General features: G+C 37.2%; 1 protein-coding gene across 2 annotated transcripts in view; it reads right to left on the bottom strand.

Moving 5' to 3' along the window:
- Positions 1-18,620, bottom strand: part of LOC109040333 (uncharacterized) — a 109,635-nt gene that overhangs the window by 58,902 nt on the left and 32,113 nt on the right. For both annotated transcript variants that reach the window (XM_072296266.1, XM_072296267.1), the window contains 4 exons: positions 16,404-16,754; positions 15,287-15,531; positions 13,101-13,358; positions 8,160-8,412 (listed from right to left, as the gene is read on the bottom strand). In XM_072296266.1, the coding sequence (XP_072152367.1) occupies positions 8,160-8,412; positions 13,101-13,358; positions 15,287-15,531; positions 16,404-16,754 (1,107 nt within the window). The remainder of the gene's footprint in view (positions 1-8,159; positions 8,413-13,100; positions 13,359-15,286; positions 15,532-16,403; positions 16,755-18,620) is intronic.

The following is an 18,620-nucleotide window of genomic DNA, read 5'->3' as shown; positions in this document are numbered from 1 at the left end:
AGTTCATCGAGTGAAAAATTCACATTTTTACAGCAATTTATCGGTGGCATATTAAAAAAAAAACCTCCGAAATTTGTGAAGCAACTGTCATTCTACAGCTACACTCTGGACATACAAATGAACATTGGAAATAAAGTTTGCAACCTTTTTGTTCAAAGATAAGACTAATCGATCTCAGTTCTCATGAATGAAAGTCAAAGTTTATGGACTCAAAAGCGTAGCCTATTAAAGATTGCCATCCACACCAGTACGTGTTTGCAGATGGGAGTTTTCTCCAATGAGTTTCCCTTGAAATTTTAAACTGCGGCCGGTATTTCTGTTTTACCCTCAGTCTAATGTGCCATAGTATACCTACCTCTTATATGTTGAGATGGATGATAGTTAGTAGGTGGATAATATGGATTAGGTAGCGTAAGCACATTTCGGGTGATTCTGGGGTACAGAATGATTTTGATCACGTGATCATGATCGCGTAGCCGCTCTCGTGAGAATTGCGGGGAGGGCTGTTAAAATTTGTAAAAATTAGGGAAGATTCCTCCTCCCTACCCTTGTTTTCGGGGAACAAACAGGGAAGCGCACTTTCATTTGTGCTAGATGTCGCTCAAGCGTTTGGGGAAGGAAACTATCAAGCAAGTTGTTTTATTTTCTGGAAGTCTTTCAAACGCGCCACTTTTGGAGAAGGAAGCTGTTATGCGCATTGTATTACGTAGAGGCGCAATTGTAGCAAAACAGCAAATTTTGGGAAAGGCTAAGAACTTTCTGCACCCCTTGGTGGTCCAAAGACTTCAAAGAGGCACAAAAAGTCAGCTTGTAAGCAACTTTGCGCTTTAAAGATCGGGCTTGGCCGTCAATTTCTCGACGATACTGTATTTACTGAGCGCCTAATGGAAGAAAATGTTAATTTTTCATGAACACTGGAGAAGATTAGGCTCGTAAAAGGCTCTAGACCATCTGGAACTTGTGTTTTGACATAATAAATGTTATCTAAAACTATTATCCTTCCCAACACTTTTAAGGTGAGTATTCCATGGCATATAGGGTTGAGGGTTAAACAGTATACACCGCAGTTTAAATTTTCAAGGGAAGCTCATTGGGGGAAACACTAATCTGTAAAATTTTAAGGTGCAATGGAACACCTACCTTAAAATAATGGTAGTAGTTGTAGAAAAATTGAGGTCACGAGACTCTCACAAGACTAATCTTTTTGAATTATCATTGGAACTTAACATTTCCTTCCATTAGGCGCTCAGAAAATACAATGTTGCCAAGAAAATGACGGCCAAGTGAGATATTCTCAGCTCGAAGATGCTGACAAGCTTATTTTCTGGACCTCTTAGAAGACTTCGGACCACCTGGAAGTTGTGCTTACACTACCTAATCAATATTATCCACCTAAAATCTATCATCTCTCTCAACACTTTAGAGGTAGGTATTCTAGGGCACATGGGGTTAAGGTTAAAACAGTAATGTGCCTTCCACAGGATTTTTTAAATTTTTGAGGAAAAATCACTAGAAAAAACACAAATCTGAAAACGCAGTGTGGATGTTGCAATAAAGTTAAAAGTGTTTCTAAGAAAATATCCTCGATTAGAACAGCTTCCATATTCTATATATCCGTTTTATTAATTTCAAGAGATTACCTTCCTTGTTCACGACCGAAACAAACACAGAACAGTCCTGTTTCCTACCAGCTTTCCCTTTAAAAAGTCTCTTTGATGATCCATGATCCAAGATCAATAATTTCTTGTTGGTTAAGATACAGAGAATGGTAAGTTTTGAAGCTCGTATATGAATTACCAGAGGTCCAAGTATTATATAAATCGATACTTGACTTACTATACCGTGCGTATTTTAAATTTTTGTTACATTGTTCCGCTATTTCAGCCGCCATATTGTACCTAGATGTCTTTCATGGAGTACGAACTGTTATTTTAGTCTCATATTTCGCTTTTTTGACCCAGTAACTAGGAAAAGATACCCAACACGCCATTGTGACTACTTTATGCCTTTCCATCCTCAAATATAGAGCCAAAGGGCGCCATCTTGGATTTCAGGCTCCCTAAGAGATCAGGGATGATTTCGAACAACATATTTGAATTCTACAACCAAAAGTACATGAAAATCGATACCTATCATGACATAACTTGACTATTCATTGCTCTTACGCTACGCCCTACCCCAAAAGTCAGTGAGATGCCACTCTTTATTATATTAACAAGTTTAATCACACTTATACATCATAATAGCGCATGTTTGGTGTATTTATTTATTCAAATGATCATCAAAGGAAGTCTTTCTCCGTTAAGGTCGCGTAGCATGGCGGGAGAGGGGGGGGTTGCGAGTGGACTCCCGTATTTCAGAGCGATGCCCCGCAAAAGCGGACCCCGCCGCGCCAACTTTGAAAAATCATAACTCAGAGACAAATCGTTCCCCCAAGATGATCTTGGCCTGGTGGGTACAAGAATCGTCAACACACGTCGATCGAAAAATGAAAACGCAATTCAATCGACATAGGTTCGATCGACATTGATTCGTTCAAAAATTTCAATTTAAAATCCTTGAAAAAAAAAATTTTTATGTCCACATCGTTTTGTTCGACGTCCGCTCACTCGACACAGTTCAGTCATCACAGTTCAGACATAGATTCGATCGACACTCTTTCGATCGACATAGTTTCGATCGACATGTATGCCATTAACATTGTTTATATCGACACTTTTTTGCTAGAAAAATGCTCATTGAAAAAGAACCATCATTTCGACGACACTTTTTCAATCAAAAATTGCATGTAATAATCTCGCAGGAAGCTTATGTGAGTCAATCGAATTCATCAACATCTGTTCGATCGACAAATGAATTTGTATGCCTCACGGGAATGCCTAATAGCTGTCTTCAAATTTAGAATGGGAATATCCGGGGGGGGGGGGGGGGTGCGTTTTGCATAACTCCCAGGCGCATTTGCTGATTTCATGCTAGGTAACTGTTGCAGACTGCACTTAGACCATGTGCCATAGAAGGGAATCAAATTAGCGTCTTAACTTAAATCTTACGGAGTCGTAGGTATCCAGAATCCTTAACGGCATTGCCAGCCTTATTTGTTCCAGTTATGATTCGTCTACTGCCCAACGAAACGGGCCGAAAGGTTAAAATGGTGTGAACACATGGTAGTAATGTGAGAATGCTGCGTCTACAGATCCGGCGATCTTATAGCGCGGGATCTTTAAATGGAAAATTGGCCCTGATCGTTTTTGAGCTGTTGGGCTTTGGTGAGCGCCACATTGGTAATAGTAATGCTGCTGATGGTTCCCATCAATTATCATGTGTTTAGCTCAATGAATAGACTTGATGCGCATTTGAATTCCCGATTACAATTTATCTTAAAAGTTATTTTAAAAGTGCCAGAACATTTCAGCGTTCAGGCATCCCAAACGTTTATTTCTCTATAAAAGTCATTAAATCACCACTGAAAAGGTGCATTACTGGCTTTTCAGCGTTTTTTATTCTTCGTTGCATAAACAAAGACAAATACTCAATTTAATTTGAATTGGGCCGAGTATTCCGATTCCAAGTATGCATTACTGTTGGAGGGTTTTTACTATCCCTTGGCTAATTTAATTTTTTAAGCAAAAAACAGTAATTATTCTAATATTTGTGAGGAAAATTTAAAATAATATTTTTGAGCATCAAAATTAAAAAGCAAACATTTCAAGTATGCATGAGTTTCTCATGAGGCCTCATCAGACTACTGTTCAACTAATAATTTCCCTGGGCACAATTGGGTTCAATTTCTTTGAATTTTTGAAGTCTTCTTGTTATTTGATGCAAACTCTTTGAAATTTTTAGGGTATGCCTTGTCAATTTATAAAGAAATACACTGTCCAGTAAAGTTTGAACCGTTGCAATGCAATGTAACCCCTGGATCTCACCTTCTTAGGTATCCAATTCCTCTCTAAGAGGGGGGGTGGGTGCACGCCGCATTGGCTCCCATCTCATAATGGACCACTAGACAAGGTACGAATTTCAGCATTCTGATACATGATTCGTAACGAAAATTTCACGTAGAATACGACGCGCACAACGAAAATTACCGAATTCAACTCCTTCCAAAGATATTTAACGATTCTTGATACGTGAATTCAAACCACCCGCTCATGAAAACTCAATTCTCTACGTGATTCACATCACGCGCTGAATGTTATTATGACAGTCTCTGCTGTATAAAAATCTGGCAACCTCAATCTTGACGCTTTGGCTCAGCTATAGCAAATTGCTTACCTATAGTTTGAACAACACATGGTGGAAAATGAACATTGCTCGATTGAGAAGCTTTCTGAAACCGTTGTAGTGAGCGATTTGACTCACGTAGAGCTTTGAGTTTCTTGAGAGCGGGCAGTTCAAATTCCTCGTAACCAATGTGAAATAAAAACGATAATATCTTCGTTAGGAGTTAGTATCAGTAATTTTCGTAGCGCGAATCGTGTTTTACGTGAAATTCCGGTTAAGAAACATGTATCAGATTGCTTAAATTTGTACCTTGTCTAGTGGTCCATTCGAATCATATGAATATATTTCTTCAATGTGACGGGTTAAAATGTGCAAGACAAATTTTTTAAGAAAGCAAGGAGGTTGTTATCCATTGTGTAGGTCGATACCGCTTCAGCTATGAACTGTTTCTTATTTTGCTGCCGTTTGTCTAGGGGACGAGGTATTGTGAAGTTAAGTCTGACATACTCATCTGATTGTAACGGCGTTGCCAGTTCATTCTTTAGGCGGTAGCCAACTCGGCACACAATCAAAGTCACGACGCTACTTGAGTCAACTTGGCACACCTAAAAAATCACGACGGGAGCCAAATGCGCAGGTTTGGGAGGCAACTCGATTTTTACCCTAGGAGGACCCTTTCATGAAGAAAAAAATAAATAAATAAAAACTGCGAATACACTGTGCCGATGTATTTAAATCGACGCGAAAATTGTCTTCTTCTTCTGAGTTTATTCATTTATTTATCTATTGCGTAATGGGGTTTATTTACATATTTATTTGCTTGTAGACTTCAAGAATATGAGTAATTCCTGAGAGGATAAATGAAAGGGCATAGTACAGACTGTGCCCCATTAGAGGAGCTTCTGGGGATGACAGGACCCTCAAATTCAGATTCCTTTTGGTCAACTACCAATGTATACGTACTTTTCTCGAGTCTCTACGTCAATTTGACAAAATTGAATTTTTATCAGGGGTTACGATCTCCACCTTTAGAGGTCAGTATTTTCGATAAGGATGGGTTGATTTTGGATATCTTGGTGGCGATTTTAGTTGAACAATTCTGAACTTTCTGATTCTGATGAAATAACTTCAAAATTTTGACAAAAACCCCAACTTCTGAAGTACGGACCCCCCCCCCCTTTTTAACGCCCCAAGGGCGACCAAGGGGCTCATGAAATTTGGACTCCTGGGGGTCGATTGTATTATCTATACGCCCTCAGGGTCCCAGGCTTTGTCCCACCTAAATTAACTGAAAAAAGGCCTGATAGGTACGGTGAGCTTCCCTGTGTGTTGCAGACAAATCTGGACAGATCGCAAAGTGTCTACTTAAATCGCGATGTATCCAACGCCTATTTAACAAATCCAAAATGAAAATGAAATTTGGGATTTGTCTAACATCATTTTGGACAAATCTCAAAAAAAATTTAAATTAAATTTAATGAAAAGTTAAAATTATTCCTCATCTTAGAGAATGGCATGAGATAGGCGTCGGGCTACAAATCGTTGCTAGTTCAATACATTCCTTTGGATTTCAAGAACTTAATTTGAAGATTTGACTAATTACTATAACTAATTCACTAATTTAATTTAGTGGTATACTATTTTAATTTCATGAATTTAATATGACTAAGAAAATAAGTTATTCAATTAATTTTTTTTGATAATTACTTTTCACATTAAATTAAGTTAAAATAAAACAGATAACGCGTCACTTATTTTTGCAAGGGAGGGAGGCATGACACTTTGAATTGCAAAGATCTCCAGCGGCTTTACATTTGTATTTTTTGGACACACTTAGTTTTGCAGTTACACTTAAAAAATCCCTGTCCACCTGTAATGGAGATTGGAAGAGGGGATATTTATTTCTTTTCCTTCTGGAACATCCTCTGCCTGTAAAAATATTTTCTTGCGCTTGAAAATTTGATTTCGTGAGAAAATTGACATACCAACAACTGGTAGGCATTGCCGCGATAGGCAGTTCGAATTAATAACTTATTTTCCTGGTCATATTATATTCATGTAAATAAATTAGCGTACTGTTAAAATTAAATTAGTGATTTAGTTACAGGTATTGAATAAATAAATAAATCGCGATTTGCTTGGACAAGTCAACCCAGAAATAATTTATTTCGAGATTTGTCCAAATCAGTGTTGGTCAAGGCGCCATTTGTCTAGACAAATCCAGAATTTTATTTTCATGTTGGGATTTGTTAAAGAGGCGTTGGACACATTCCGATTTGTCTAGACACTTCGCTATTTGTCCAGATTTCAGGATTAGTCTATAACATACGGCTTGTTGCATATTTTTCTAAATTCGGTTCGAATAAAACAATTCAAACAAGATGATTGTAGTAGTTCTTCAACTAATGTTTGTGTTCGCATTACGAAATAGCTTCTGAACCATCTTTAGTATAGGTGTATGAATACATAACAGCAGGTTTTAATTAATTACTAGTTCAATATCTTCATTCCGCCATTAAATATGAATAGAATAGTCTTATTTGAATGGCACAAATATATTGTTGCTCAGTTTGCTACAGTAAAAGGTGGAAGGACATACTGCTTCAATGATTACCTTCAAAATCATAGAACGAATCACGCAGAGTTCAACCACTGCGCCACCAAATAAAGCAGTTCGAATCACAAGGCAGGAATGCAACCATCATAAAGTAACTGCGTTGCATTTTAGGAGGAGTGGATGAAACAGCTATCGAAACTATGTCGACTGCACCGCTGTCGACCGAAACAACATATGTCAGCCAAATCAATGTCGATTGGAATAATGTCGAATGAATCGCTGTAAAGATACTAACTTTGTCGTTTGAAACTTTGTTGATAGAAATGACGTTGACTGTATTGCATTTCTATTTTTTGATTGAACTGTGCCGAGTAAACCAACGTTGATCGAAATTATGTCGACGTACAAATAGTTTTATTTCAAGGATTTCAAATTTATATTTTCAAGCGAAAATGTGTCAATGTAAACATTGTCGATCGAATATATATGCCGATCAAAAATATATCAATAAAAACTATGCCAATGAAAAAATTTTCCACGGAAAGTATGTTGATGAAAAACATGTCCATCTATTTGTGTCGATTGAATCTATGTTGTTTATCGACATACGATCCGGACTGCTGTAAACTACAAAAATCTAATTTTTGGACTCATGGAAAATTTTTAATAGGCCATAAATTGGTCTAAAATTGACCAAACTATTAATCATTATAAACCAAAACAAAGCTTTTTTGACGACCTTTAATTTAAGAAAAGTTCAAATCGATATCTTAATCGTTCAATAGTTATAAGCAAAAAAAACTGTTTTTCGTTTGACCCCCCTTCCCCCCTCCAGAAGGGGGGATTTGAAAAAGTTCAACCATTTTTGAGTGTTTCAGACCATGCTCTTCAATGCCTGAAAAGATGAGGAGCTTTCATTCTGGGCCCGGTTTCAATGGCAGATGGAACGACCTCTATGATTGACATGCAATGTAACTCCCTCTGCACTTTTGGTTGATATATCAAAAAATGACTTTCTCTGTTCTTCACATATTTTCCAGAAAATTGAATTTTATCTGAAAATGTTTCATTTTGAGAGAAAATTCAAATTTTTCAAGAAGAACAGAACTGGCTCCGAAAAACTAGGGCCATTGTGGTAAAAATGCTAAAAATCGGCCTCTAATTAGTTTTAAAATTTTTGGCAATTTTAAAAACAAAATTTTCATTGACCGGTGCGATTAGAAAATTAAAATTTAGAAGACACATTGGGAACCAGAGTCAGTTAAAACACAAGAAGGATAAATATCAGTTTTGGTAAATCTGATGGACTTTAGATGAGTCTCTAAGTAAGAGGATTACTGGAGAGTGCTTTTCGCAAATATTCAAAGGACGGACGTACTTGCAAAAAGTAGGAGACGCTCTGCTTCAACCTGCTCTGCAGAGTCAGAGAACTCAACAGTGTGAAAACATAGATTTAAGGCTTGAGTTGCCTGAGAGATCACTGTTTGTTGGGTTGATATCCTTTGCTGCAGCTCAATTATTTTTTTTTCCACATGTCCTCTTTCTGCCTCAGCATCACTTCTTCCGCTGCTTGGAAAATCAGAGCTAGTACTTTGATGAACAAACTTCTTGACGGGTGTTTCAGACAAACTCTGAAAATGATGAATGAAAACTTTAGTGCTGATTATTCAAAAAAATTTTCAGGCTGTAAGATTATTGCTAGTAATTGGTAAAATCATAAGCAGTGTCAGATTTTAGGTATTAGCATTCTTGGTATTTTGATAAAAAATTAGCATTTACAGTAATACAGAGACTTGATATTACGGCCTTGAACACAACAACTATTTTCATTAGAATTAACGTTAATAACGCTACCAATGAAAGCCTTGATTCTTGATAGTAATTTTGTACTGGAGATAGAAAGAGTAAGTTAGCAGACTTTAGAAAAAATTCCAGATCCCATGTTGTTATAATAATGATAGGATTCAAACAAGGTGTTATACTTTAATTACTCATAGAATTCAAAATTAAACTCACCAGACTCCAGTACAGAGCATAGATCGAAAAAATGTATAATTAATTGTTTGGCAATTAAAAATATTTAGACAATGGTCAAGCCACTTAAAATAACCTTACAAGTAATAATTTTGAAACAAAAACAAAACCCACGAAAATAAGTTAGTGAGATGACAATTCCTGTTGCAAAAAGTATAAATGCCAAGTAAGCAGTAAAATACATTATCAACAAATGCAAAAAGAATTTTCAACACAATTTAAATTAAAATAAAAATAGTATTAGAACAGAAATTTAAAGGGGTCAATATTTTGACACTGATAATGATTGACTGGCATTGTTCATGGATTAAAATTTAAAGTCTAGACAAACTGATAATTTTCAAATTTCAATTAGGAGGTTCAGCCACTTTCTCTTAAATCTACAGTTTAGTCCTTTTATCAGATTATTGAAATTTTTACTTTAACAGGCTGCGAACCATTCCAAAATGATTACCTTAGTCGCGATCAGATGTTTATGCCTCACAGTCAAATTTCAGTTTCCTTCATGGAAAAATGTTTGATATATTGCAAAATGTCCGATTTCAAAGTAAATTGTCCAATTTTCCAAACTTTTTTTTGTAGGTTAAAAAATGAGAAATTTCGAACACAGATTTTTTCAAGGTTGGATGAGACCCAACAATAATCATTTAGACTTGAAATGGAGATGTTGCATGTTAGTCCAGGCATTATAGGAAAAATAGAAAAAAAAAATTTTTATATATGGTTTTGTGTGCCCAAGTTGCTCATTGGGGTGACTCCCAGCAAAAAGTCCCCAAGAATCCCACGTACGCTCGACCCCCCGCCCCCCCCCCCAAAACCCCCGAAAAATCGACCTTTCCTCGGTTTTTCGTAAATATCTCAAAAAGAATTGGTTTTAGCGAAAAATGAGTTACGTAGTGAATAAAAGTTCATAAAATTTCCAATAAAAATGACTTCTATGAATTTTTTTGAAAAACGACTTTGAACCCCTCAAAATGGCCGCTGAAAAAACGGGCATTTACGGAAATTTCAGTTTTTTCCCGTAAATGCCCATTTTTCTTGGAAACGGCTGCTCTTTCGTAAAAGTTAATGGCGGATTCTAAAAGAGCGTTGAATTTCACATCAGAACTGATTAACATCGATCATTTTAGACGCACGGTCGATCAACGGAAATACGATGTATCGAAGCTCTTCCACCCGGGCCTAACAAATCAAGTGCTGGTTAGTTACTCATTTAAGTTTACGGTTCTGCTGGAGCAAGGAAGCGTTCAATTATCACGTAATGCATCTGAAGAGGGAGGAGAGGCGAGATTCTTCCATCCAGAAAACACAAATTGTGCATTGAGAGTTGGGAGGGGGGGGCGGCTGAAAGGTAGAAATAGAGCATTACTTTATAATTGAATGATCCCTATTTTTCACTTCGATTCGTCTCTAGTAAAGCAATAAAACACATTTTTTAATGTTCACTTTTTCACTTCCATACCTCCAGCTCCAGTACAGGTGGTTGTAAGCGGGGAGGGGGGGGACTCAGATTTTTTGAATGATTATCTTTTCAAGTGTAAGGTGTTCAGGTACTACTTTGAGCTTGAATAGAGTCAATTATAAAACCGTGCTAAAGAACAAATGATCAGTATATTAATCACAAATAATATTTTCAATTTGTTTCACTTAATAATCATTGTAAAGCACTAAATTCTAATTAACTACAATTACTTATTCGATAGCAAGTGGTTGCCCAATAACTTTTTTGAAGGAATGTCCAGCTGTAAAACTTAGAGAATAGTCTTAGAATAATCGTCGTCTTTTTGGCCTAAGTGCGTAATTGCTTACAACTTTTTCTCTCTTCTTCTTGTTTATCTTCTTCTCCTTCTTCTTCCGCCTCATTGCCGCTCAATTCTGGTGTTGCCCTCGCGTCATCCATATCCATATTGGCTTCTTCTTCTTCTCACTCGTCTGTATTAAGCACAAGCGAGTTATCACATGAGATGCCGTTGCAATGCAAGCAAACGTTTGAACATTTCAGGCCTGTTTTTCTACAACCGCACAATTTTCTGCAACCCTTAACACAGCCACAGAAAATTGCGTCCAAAACTTGTTTAGGTGCAGGCCCTAAAGTGGTTTGTTCAGGAGTAAGCTGCGGATCCAATTTCCATCCCCAATTTAAAGGCGAGAGTGCATTACCGAGCCACGTTTGAATTTGAAGGCATACTCTAAAACAGTGCAATTTGGCAGCATCTTCCGTCAGCGGTAGAATTTCGAGACTACTTTTTTTAGCCGTGACTGCACCTTTTTTAAACCTGATGAAACGATGTTCGTTCAAACTTTCGATATTTTTATTTGCATGATGATAAAGTCCGATATATATTAATCGGACGCTGCATATTAATAATATGATAATAAATATGCAGAAATATATAATATGCTTGGAATAAGAATGACACAGCCACAACGCGGATCGAGGGTGGAAGTCCGTGCAACTGCTTGAGATCAGTTCTCGAACTAATCGCAAATCGCAAAACATAGGAAGGAGCCCCACGGGATAAATTCGATGGGGGCAACGAGAGGCGAGAGGGGAATTTTTATCAAACCGAAGCCCCTAAACGAGCTACATAAGCCCCCCGAGTTCTAGATAAGAAGGGCTCGTCCAGCCTTGCTAGGTATAATGTCCCTCCACTCTTTGGGCCATGTATTTCAGCATTCATCATTTTTCTGTCATTTGGCAACTACGATTCCTCCAAAATGCGAAAATGCGAAGACAAAACAAAAAACGTGGCCTCATCTTTTCACATCGACTTCTTCGCGGGCATGGACCATGCTTATCGTTCCGGTATGTTAAACCGTTGCGCGGCTAAGCGGAGGAAGGGTAATGGGAGCCCCCCCCCCCACAATCACTACTCCCTTCCCTCCAATGATGGCCTTAAGAGGGAGTAAAAGGCTAATATACAAATGACCCCAGAGTGAAAAAAGTATGATTTTAGTGTCATTAGATCCCCGGCCGCAAATGTTTAACTACTCAGCACTTGATTTGTTACGCTCGTGCGGAAGAGCTTCGATATATGGTATTTCCGTTGATCGACCGTGAGTCTAAAATGATCGATGTTAATCATTTTTTATGTGAAATTCAACGCTCTTTTAGAATCCGCCATTAACTTTTACGAAAGAGCAGCCGTTTCAAAGAAAAATGGGCATTTTCGGGAGAAACTGAAATTTCCGTAAATGCCCGTTTTTTCAGCGGCCATTTTGAGGGGTTCCGAGTCGTTTTACAAAAAATTCATAGTAGTCATTTTTATTGGAAATTTTATGAACTTTTATTCACTAAATAACTCATTTTTCGCTAAAACCAATTCTTTTTGAGATATTTACGAAAAACCGAGGAAAGGTCGATTTTTGGGGGGTTTTGGGGGGGGGGGGGGCGGGGGGTCGAGCGTACAAGGGATTCTTGGGGACTTTTTGCTGGGAGTTCCTGACACCCCGATGAACAACTTGGGCACATAAAACCTTATATATAAATTTTTTTTTCTAATCGCCGATTTTTGATCTAATATGCCTGGACTTTGTGTGAGGAATTTGCGATTTGACTAATGATTCCTACGTAAAAGTTCACGAGCAACACGATGGTGCCACTGGTTTTCTCTGAAATCAAATCTCAAGCTCAAAAAAAGCTCTCTAGTTGAGGCCAAAATGGAGGGGATATCCCACGTTATCCTGAGAGTCCACCTCAACACCAAGACAAACTCTCCATGCAAAGATAGGGAGCAAATACATTGACAGGGCTGCCACTTTATTTGAGGACTCTAAAACTGAAAACACAGCATCACTGCTAATGTATTTGCTCCCTATCTTTTCATGGAGAGTTTATCTTGATGTAGACGTGGACCCTCGAGATAGCGTGAGATATACCCTCCATTTTGGCCTCAACTTGAGAGCTCTTCATGAGCTTGGGAGTTGATTTCAGAGAAAACCAGTGGCACAATCGTGTTTCTCGCGAACTTTTACATTAGATTCAATAGTCAAAACGCAAATTCCTCACACATGCAAAATCCCCATTGGGCTCTGTGTGTTGGGTCAAATATTTCATAAGTATAATAAGGGGTGTTGGCCTAATTTTTTTTTTTTTTTTTTGACAGTTCATTCTGATATAAACACTTCTTCACTTCTTCTATTACAGACATTACACAGTATCTATAATAAGTTTAAGTATTCAGATAATATAAAAAACTGCTCTCATTCCTGATTTCATTGAAGAACTTATCCAATGAAGCCAATGAAACTTGAGTTTGTTTGAGCAAAATATTGGTGTACTTACTGAATTCTGATTCTGCAATTTTCTGTAAAAGCTAACAGTGTGAAGAAGAGGCAAGCAAACAGGATTTTTCTCCTCCTTTGAGAAACGAATGTGAGAAGCTGGGGAGGAATCCAACTGAGCCATCGCATGACCGTTACGTGGTTGTTTTGTTGGCGATGGACATGAAGACTCATCGGACAAAGCTTCTTCCAGGAAGTTGTCCACAGAGTTGACAGCCTTCTGATCATAACCTGATATATCACTACTGCTACTGCTCCTCTATGAGAGAAACAAACCAAAAAATGATAGGGCATTATTTTTGTCTTTCACTATTAACAGAATGTTCTGTCAATGGGCCTGTTGCAAACTTCAGCTAGAGTAAAAAAGAGGAGTCCTCATAGAAATTAGCTTGGAAATCACGATGAACGCATCAAGAGGGTCTGAAAAGCACTTAAAAAAAAGAAAAAGAAAAAAATCCGACTTAATTTTAAAGATTTCCGCAAATTAGGCTGCATAAACGCAAAAAAGAAATATCCAACCTTGTTTGAGTCTTTCCCCGCAAGTAAACCAAATTGAGGCAAATTTTTTATTTTAAAAAAACTGACCTCAAATTTTGCGCTATTGCTGTAAAAAATCTGATATTTCGACCAACCGGATAGCTTGCTTTACCGGATTTGCCGGCGGTTCCCCGCGAATTCGGTGAAACAAACTTTTACTATCTTTTACATCATTTCATTTTAATGCAACCTACGCACAGCTTGTCTGAATTAACTTTAGATGAAAAGTCGATGACACCAAAAAGTCTCATCGGGAGCTTGAAGCAGGATGTAAGTGCTGTCGTTTAAGCCAAAAACGAGAATAATCTGTCGGACTCTTCGATAATAAAAGGGATTTTTATGTTGACAAACGTGGTTTTTTTCAAAAATTTAAGTTTCTCTAATTTTCGGGGAGGATAACAGCAACAATAAAGTTAATATTACAACATCATATTGTTTTACAAAATTGTAGCTTTCTAACGAGCTATAGATTTTTATTTTTGGACCACTGGTTTGGGAGATAATCGATTTTTACTGAGACAACTTCATTCCGTTGTGGGTCCACCGACATCAGTGGACCCTAGGGTGTCCCACTTTGAGGGTCACCTCCGAATTTTGATGACGGTACCCTCTAAACTAAATTGTTGACCCCACTTATAAAAATAAGATCTCACTGAAGGAAAACAATTCTAAAAAGTTATTTAAGGGTTGCACAAGGCCAAAAATCCCGCCCCGCCTTGGGCAAAATTCTGCATTTTGCCAACTTTGCCGAATTTTTTTCACAACATTACAATTGAGCTAGAGCCTCAAATATTTCACAGAGAGAGCATATGTTAGAGTGCTTTAAAGAAAAATTATTGTTGACGTCATCATAAGTTTCAGTTTTTTGCTATGAACCCTCAAAATTGGCTAAAAAATGCAAAAATTTCAAGATTTTGTATTTGTCTTGTTACGATTTTTTCAGCTGACATATTTGAATGAAACGTACCATTAATTGCATCTTGATACTCATTTTGACCAAAATTCAGACTTCACTTTATTTCCCCCCCCCCCCCCCCCCCCGGGGCCTTATTTTTAACCGTAAATTCAGCAGTTCCTAAGTTGCGATAGGTGTATGGGATTTTGTTTTATTTTTTCCATTAAAGGTTATATTTTTATTCATATTCTTACATTTTAAATGTCGATGTAATGTTTCATTAAAGTTGTACTAACTTATGAAAAATTGGAGAATATGAATAAAAACATAACCTTTAACAGAAAAATCGATTATCTCGCAAACCAGTGGTCCAAAAATAAAAATCTTTAGCTCGTTAGAAAGCTACAATTTTGTAGAACAATATGATGTTGTAATATTAACTTTTTTGTCGCTGTTATCCTCCCTGAAAATTAGAGAAACTTAATTTTCAAAAAAAACCACGTAAGTCAACATAAAAATCCCTTTTATTTTCGAAGAGCCCGACAGTTTATTTTCGTTTTTGGCTTAAATGACAGCACTTACATCCTACTTCAAGCTCCCTATGAGACTTTTTGGTGTCATCGACTTTTCATGTAAAGTAGTTCAGACAAGCCGTGTACGGATCCTTCATCGTACAGCTCTATCTTTGGTATATCCAAGTTAATTCACCTTCAAAATGTTAAAACTGAAGATGAGACCAAAGTCTTTCACAATACCTTACGATTGGAGCCTATTAGAATTTTTTCATTGGCCATGTGTATAATTTCACGCCCAAAACTGGTAGTGCCATCGCTGGAGGATACAGTGTAATCAGAATCATTCTGCCCTTGACTGTCCATGGAAGCATCATTCTTTTCATCCGCTACTTCAGACCCTGTCTTTGCCTCAATATCTGATAGACTTGGATATAGCTGTCCAGGTTTTGGAGGTGATACAACAATCGGTGACACATTAGGCATCGCTGAAATTTCATAAAACATGTAAGAATGAATAAAAATTTCACTATGAAAAGCTGTAAGAGGAAACAGTAAGATATACTACTGTACTTTAAAGTGAATTTTATAGCTATCAGGATACCCTGAATTTGTTGATTCCTCAGGAAAACTGCTGGTTTTAGCTATCCATTAGGGTACAAAGCATTTATCACAATCTAAAACGCAAAAGTATTGCACTTTCGCTCAGTTTTTCACTTTGGCCATCATTATTTTCCTCTAAAATTGAGAATTTTACTTCATAAAATGAAGCCTTTAAAAGTTAAAGATCCACCTCTGTTATTCTCTGCATGATCCTTCAGGAAAATTCACAAATTACGACAATTTTATTAAAATTTGATATTTGGTTTGTTAAACGCAATCCACAAAGCAACAAGTCAGCATTTTATATCCAAAAGACTTTAAAACTATTTCAATCTTTGATTTGACGGGTCATGATTTCCCTTTTCCAACAAGATCTCAATGATTTTTTTGGCTGATATGACTGCAACAGCATAATATTTTTAGAGGTTCTTCCATAATTTTCACAAGAAAATAAAACCAAGTAACTACGGTTAAAAAGCAGGTGAATAAGGCAAGAGCATCAATTTAAATTGCACACCACAGCATCACCATACATCACTTACATGAGAGTTGCCAGATGATTGTGAAATTGGCATCTGCATTGCTGAGGGGTATTATTTGATCACAAGCAGAGCGCGATCAAGTATCTATGTAACTGTGTGAATAAGGTAATGCAGATAATAATGACCCCCCCTCCCTCTCTTTCTATACACGTGGTAAATAATACCAATTAGAACGAGCTTTGTTCGTTAGAAATATGAGAAGAAAGAATACTCACAAACTCTAGGTTTAATTTCTTTTCCTTCCTTAACCTCATTTTCAGGCGATATAGGACAGCGAACAGGGGACTGTGAGTTAGGTGGCTGCTCAGGCGTTGAAGGAGAGTCACTTATGGGTAAGCTTGGTCGTTTCTTTGGATGTACTGTTGTAACAAAACATTTGTTCACTTTTGGTGAGACTACTTTCTCTTTGACAGTGCTGCCTTTGATGTATTTAAACTTTTCCCATCGATTGCAGAGCATTTCCAATTCTTTTCCTCTTTCATCGTCATATTTCTTTTCACACAGAATTTTTTCTTTCGATTCAAAAACTGTTAATCTGGACTGAAGCTTGCTTACTTTTCCAGGCTCTGAAGTAAAAATTAGAGCATAGTTGCATGTTAAAATATTTAATTCACAAATAAAGAAATTCCATCCAAAACATATACATGTAAGCTGCCGTGCTAAGGAAAAACGCCATATGAGCAAAAAAAATTTTTTTGGTTTAGATACGAAATTATACTGAGTAAAGCATGCTCTATTCAATGGTGAAGTCAACAAAGGCGTATCTTCATTGGTTTCAGAGATATGGAGGGGGTGCCTGCAGTATGTCCCGCATAGAGGCGAGGTTGCAACAATAGACTGCCGTATTTTATTTTTTATTGGAATCAGGAAACTACTAACCACTAAGATTGTTTTTTCTGCGCAGAACTTACTTTTTTCCTTTATGGCCAACTTTCGATGTAACATGCACCCTATTCAGATAAGAAACATACAAATAAAACAAAAAAATATGAAGCTTTCAATTCATTTGCAGTTACTTTCGTAATGATTATTCTTCCTTATTAGTTTTTACTTGAAATTTAAAATAGTTCTACCTTAGAAACACGCAAGGTCAATGATTTTCGTTATAGGTGAAATGATTCCTGCTAAAATGAATCCAACAGAAACGAAAAGAGGTGAGACCCTTAAACCAGCCGGCGGCTTTGGAAGCTCGTCCTCGGTGCTAGGATAGAAACACAGCAAAATCGGTACAGTGAAAGGACCCTGTCTGCACGGGCAGTTTGCCGTAAGTCCGACATACCCTCATTCTTTTGTGATTTTCCGGGATGTCAGTATCTTATTGCAAATTATCTAAGCGCTAGTGAACAGCCAAGGGATTAAGCTGTTAATGGGAGAAAACGAAAACTTAAAATTTGCAAATCTCGCAGAGAGGCATGCCTTAGACTTTGAACATAAACATCTCAGTTTGAATCTGATGGTTCGTACAGCACGGCACTTCTTCCTACTTCCTTAGCACGACAGTACGATTGTGCCACCAAGTTAGAAATATGAGAGATGATTTGTGATATGGGGCCGGTATTGGCTTATTGGCTGGAGCCCAGCAAAGTTACGGCCCGATTACAACATCATAACTGTTGGCTTTTGGTTGGTCAAATTATGATTAGTTTATTCTTCCCTCATCAAACTTTTTGACAAATTTTTGGTTTTTTAAAGAGGGCCTTCCCTAAGGAATGGGAGCGGGGGATTCTTGACCAAGTTTTTTAATGTAACGAACCGAAAGTAACAAAAACTAAACAAAACAAACGGGAAATCAAGATAACAAACTGTGAGCTAAATAATGAAAATAAAGAAAGCCGAAACTAAAAAATTCAAACTCACAAAAATTAATTAAAATTGCTGACGCGTTTCGGAGCTACAGGGCAGCCCTGAAACACATCGGCAATTTTAATTAATTTTTGTGAGTTTGAGTTTTTTAGTTTCGGCTTTCTTTTTTTCAAGCTTTTTAATACCTGAAAAGATGAGAAGATTTCATTCTGGGCTCAGTTCCAATGGCAGATGAAACAACCTTTTCCACATAAAGACAGGCTAGTAAATATTCTGCTAAAATGATATGCCACCAATATTGCACTGACCCATTTGCATGTTTTTTAAACCTTGTATCCCTTTTGGTAGTTTTTGCAAAAACATCTGCCACCAAGAAAGCACACCCTTTAAACTAAAGGAGTTATCGCACCAAACTTCAACTTGGTCATGTACGTAATTTTCTGCTACAGGTGGTCAAACATTGAAATGCCGTATAAAACACTAAAATTGGTCCATTTTAGTATCTTAAAACGTTCTGTCTCCTATCATAGATGACACTGCTGGGCTTTTCATCAATAAGGACTTCAAACAGGTTATAAAAATTGGACTTTACTGTTCGAAAATACTATCCTTTACATAATTGCTCCTTC

Source organism: Bemisia tabaci, chromosome 2 (assembly GCF_918797505.1).
Source record: "Bemisia tabaci chromosome 2, PGI_BMITA_v3".
In the NCBI taxonomy this organism is placed as follows: Eukaryota; Metazoa; Arthropoda; class Insecta; order Hemiptera; family Aleyrodidae; genus Bemisia; species Bemisia tabaci.
Note: the sequence above shows the minus strand (reverse complement) of the source record. Positions and strands in the feature narration are given on the sequence as shown.